Source organism: Lutra lutra, chromosome 6, assembly GCF_902655055.1.
Source record: "Lutra lutra chromosome 6, mLutLut1.2, whole genome shotgun sequence".
Classification (NCBI taxonomy): Eukaryota; Metazoa; Chordata; class Mammalia; order Carnivora; family Mustelidae; genus Lutra; species Lutra lutra.
In genome coordinates this window covers 1,832,141-1,836,926 of record NC_062283.1, presented here as the reverse complement: position 1 = coordinate 1,836,926, position 4,786 = coordinate 1,832,141, and the positions used below count along the sequence as shown (strand labels likewise).

General features: G+C 39.2%; 1 protein-coding gene across 1 annotated transcript; it reads right to left on the bottom strand.

Moving 5' to 3' along the window:
- Nucleotides 1–208: 208 nt before the first annotated feature.
- LOC125101997 (putative olfactory receptor 2B8) lies at nt 209–1,162 on the bottom strand. The gene has a single exon (XM_047732686.1). The coding sequence runs from the start codon at nt 1,160–1,162 to the stop codon at nt 209–211; it is 954 nt and encodes a 317-aa protein (XP_047588642.1).
- Nucleotides 1,163–4,786: the final 3,624 nt, after the last annotated feature.

Sequence of the window (4,786 nt, the reverse complement as noted above, 5' to 3'; positions counted from 1 at the left end):
GCAGATGCTCTAGGACACTAGGTCATATCTCTGGAGGCTGCATGAATCCATGGACTTAGATTTTGAGCACTCACTTACATAAAAGCATCAGGTAAGAAAATTCCCACAGAACAGTTGTCAGAAGAAATTTTGGATGACGGGGAAGGAGACAATCATCTTAAAAGCTCTAGCATTCAAAGTAATCCATCAAAGGGTCTTCCCTGCCCAGTCATCTAGAGTCATGGCCCCTGCAAAACACCTTCTTCATTGCTCCCGTCACATCCTTGTTCCGCAGTGTATATATGATGGGGTTGACCATGGGGGTGACGATGGTGTAGAACAGAGAAACAAACTTGCCCTGATCCTGGGAGTAGTTGTTGCTGGGCTGGAGGTAAGCATAGATGCCAGTGCCATAGAACAGGGAGACCACTGTGATGTGGGACCCACATGTGCCAAACGCTTTCCTCTGCCCTGCAGATGACTTTATTCTTAAGACCGCCCTGACAATCCGACCATAGGAGACTGTGATTAATATCACAGGTATGAGGAGAATGACCACACCAACAAAGAAGAGCACAGACTCATTCACAGTGGTGTCAACACAGGCAAGCTTGAGCAGTGGGGGGACCTCACAAAGGAAGTGGTCTATTTTATTTCTCCCACAAAGTGGTAAAAGGAATGTGAGCACTGTCTCCAGTGAAGAGTTGGCAAAACCAATGAACCACGATGCAGAAGCCATGAGGGCACAGAGACGTGGGTGCATGATCACGGTGTACTGCAGGGGCTTGCAGATGGCTGCATAGCGGTCAAACGCCATGACCCCTAAGAGAACGCATTCTGTGGATCCCAACCCTAGAGAGATGAAGAGTTGAGCCACACAGCCACCAAAGGAGATAGACTTGTCTGCTGTCCTGAGATGAACCAGGAGCTGAGGGACAGTGCTGGTCGTGTAACACAGGTCCAGAAAGCTTAGGTTGGAGAGGAAAAAGTACATGGGAGTCTGAAGATGTGGGTCGAGGTGGGCCAAGGCAATGATGGTGGCGTTTCCCAGCAGAGTGAACAGGTAGAAGATCAGGAGGACCACAAAGAGGACTAGCTGCAGTTGAGGCCGGTCAGAGAACCCCAGCAGGATAAACCCCGTGAAAGAGCTGCCATTCTTCTGTTCCATCCTCTGTTGGCGCATGTTTCCTGTCAGGACCCAGCGTTTAGCAACTTTTAAAAGAAACCTTCAAAAAAAAAAAAAAGTTGGTGCCGGTGAAGGTGGATCTCTCATGTTATAAGACCTGTCCATGGCATAATAAAAGTAACTATTCCAATAAATGATTGAAATTGACATAACTTACACCAGTTTATTCCACATTATCAAAAAAGTAAATCTTTAATATGTAATATGGGAAAAATGAAATAATGGACTTCATGTTGGCATCAGTTATAGGTATGAAAGGTCTTTTGGTCTGAACTTAATGGGACTTAAAGGACTGTAAGTATGTACATACATTTTAGAGATAATAAGGATGAAGGAAATAGAGGGAGAACAATCAGAAAGAATCAGAAGGAGATGCAGACAGAGGGAGGACATTATTGTAAATATGTATCTTGTGTTTTACACAACTGGATTTGTACATACCTCACCTTCAATGGATAATAATAAAAAGACACTCAAAAATGTGTTCAGATATAGGAATTTAAGAGCTAGAATGTACATGAAAAAGTGTTCCACATCACTCAGCATCAGGGAAATACAAATCAAAACCACAATGAGATACCACCTCACACCAGTCAGAATGACTAAAATTAGCAAGTTAGGAAATGACAGATGCTGGCAAGGAGGCGGAGGAAGGGGAATCCTCCTACTCTGTTGTGGAAATGCAAGCTGGTGCAACCACTCTGGAAAACAGCATGGAGGTTACTCGAAAAGTTGAAAATAGATGAAAAAGTTGAAAATAGAGCTACCCTACGAAACAGCAATTGCACTACTTGGTATTTACCCTGAAGATACATATGTAGTGATTCACAATCACTACATTTTTATATATATATATATATATATATATATATATATATAGTGTATTTATTGTATTATAGTATGTTTATATATATTTATAATATATATTATATATATTTATAGTGATTTTGAATCACTACATTATATATATAAATATACATATATATTTATATATATACACATACACACATTATTACTACTATTATACTGCAATGGAATATAATAAAAAAAAAACCTCAAAAATGTGTTCCAGGGGCGCCTGGGTGGCTCAGTGGGTTAAAGCCTCTGCCTTCGGCTCAGGTCATGATCCCAGGGTCCTGGGATCGAGCCCCGCATCGGGCTCTCTGCTCGGCGGGGAGCCTGCTTCCCTTCCTCTCTCTCTCTGCCTGCCTCTCTGCCTACTTGTGATCTCTGTCTGCCAAATAAATAAAATCTTTAAAAAAAAAATGTGTTCCAATATAGGAATTTAAGGCTAGAATGTACATATACAAATAATTCAATTACATTCAAAATATCAGAAGTAGTTCTGCCTATAAACATTGTATCAGAATTACCTCTCTAAGATGGTATTTTTATGAAAGCTACATGTTTGGAATTTGTGCTTCCTTAGAATAGTAAAACAACGAAACACACAATCAGAGAGAATCTGAAAACACCACCGTTTAAATACAGTGCTTAACTTTGCCTAAAGATACTTAAAATTACTGTATTAATTTTCAGGAACTCTGAGCATACCTTGGTCGTGCATACTCAGGTGGAATCAGAACCCTAAAATTCAGTGGCCACAACTTTCCTCTTCTTCTGCACACTTGTCTCACACATTGGCAACCAGAGCACATGAAATTCCTGAAAAAGGTTGGACTATTCACCATCCACGTTCTAATCAGAATAAATATTTTAAAAAGTTACCCAACTGTATAATCTACATACAAAGGGTAATGCTTTACACCACTTCTATGATGAAGTAATCAACTAGATAAATATATAGAGATAAAGACCGATTTATTCTCAAAGCAATGACAGGTAAATGCCTATAATGGAAACCTTTAAGTACAACACAGAAGGTCATAGAACAGGATATTCTGGTATTATATAAAATCTCAGATACCCGTCAACATTAGGTTAATACCTTCTCGAAGCTGTCTTGCAGAGTTAATGATGCTGAATCAGACATGTTACCAGCTCTCGGGTGAATCTGATGACCCTATACTTCCAGCTGCTTAGTACTGAAGAAGCAGTTGTAAACCAACGAAAGAGGCTCAGAAAATGAGTGTTTCAGTTCTTTCATGTTCAAATGCTTAGGCTACAGTTCATTTCTTGTTCTTCTGAGACTAAATATCTGAATCATGTTTCTGGGCAGACCCACTAGTTTGTGAAAGAAATTGGTAAAAAAAAAAAAAAAACTGGCATAAAATAAGTTTTATGGAATCAGAATAGAGGATACAGTATTTCACATTATTTTATATTTCCTTGGATTTCCTGTAGAAATGCATTCAGTTGTATCCACCAAAAAAAAAAAAATCTATCCACAAAAACTTTCTTAATGGAATTAGTTATAAAAGTATCTGAGACAGTGTAAACGTGCAACAACAGGGAATGTGCCCAGACTCACATCTGCTCAGAAGAGCAAATAAACCACAGTTCAGTTTCATGCACACATGCACAAATAGAGATAAATTATCTGAAATAAGTTGCTGGCATTTTCAAGGTGTCTAATGAGGGCATTACTCACCAAAGTAAGGAGGACAAAAGGGAAATGTTACTCATCCAAGGAAAACACCAATATCATATTGTACCGTCACAATAAATAGTGATATATTTTAACATTATCCTATCAATAAGGACTAAGAAGGGAGGAAAGAGAAGACAAAACTCTGGTGAGCTGAACTTGTACAAATGGTTGCCTTCTTTTCTTGATTACATACGAATGTGTATGTGTGTATACATACATCTAAAGAATGCTGAATGGCTTCTATCAGACAGGTACAAAAATGGTTATGATTTTCAATTGAAAAATAAAGTATCAGGCAAAGGGGATGCACTAAAAGAGACAAAAAGAATGGGATTGTCTGTGAAGGTTACAATTGCTTCCAGTGCCTTCCTGGAGAGAACCCTGGGAGGGAACAGGACTACTCTTGTCATAATCCATAATCTTCTTTTCTTTTTTTTTCTCACATTTTACGTCTAGGAAAACTATTCCCCTTGAGCGGCACTGGACATGAGAAAGAGCAGCTGCATAATGCGTTCTTCGGATCTCAACTGCTTGTGCTGCTGATCTAGCGCACTTTCCTCCCTTCCACCTCCCCCACTCAGCATCCGTCCCTCCCCAATCTCTGTGCACCACCACAGAGCACATCTTCCCAGAGAAAGGACATGTGTAGCCTAAGGTTAAATGAAAAACTTCATTTCCTCTACTTCTTACCACGTTAAAGACCTGTGTGAGTAGACTAAAAATCATCATCTCTATGGAGGTATGTATCAAATGCCTGAATGCAGTAAGAGACATTCATTCCTCTTGGACAAACTATGTAAATAATCCTGGCTGGAACAGTAAACACACCCATCCTATGTAAGGAACACAGAACGCCGTCTCTAGCAATTATCATGATGTGAGATGGTAGAGGAAATTCCAGTTACAAATCCACACATAAATTATTATCTTGTATACAAAACCATACATCCTTGAGAAAAGCACAGGTTATACGTTGAGAGAATAAAGAGTTATTTGGTGAAATAAAAGTAAATAGATTCTACAAAACAGAAACAATGGCATTTTATGTAATAATCACCATCTAAAAACAA

What these genes read in the sequence shown, in the direction of transcription:
- LOC125101997 (XM_047732686.1), bottom strand. Translation starts at nt 1,162, where the DNA reads ATGCGCCAACAGAGGATGGAACAGAAGAATGGCAGCTCTTTCACGGGG.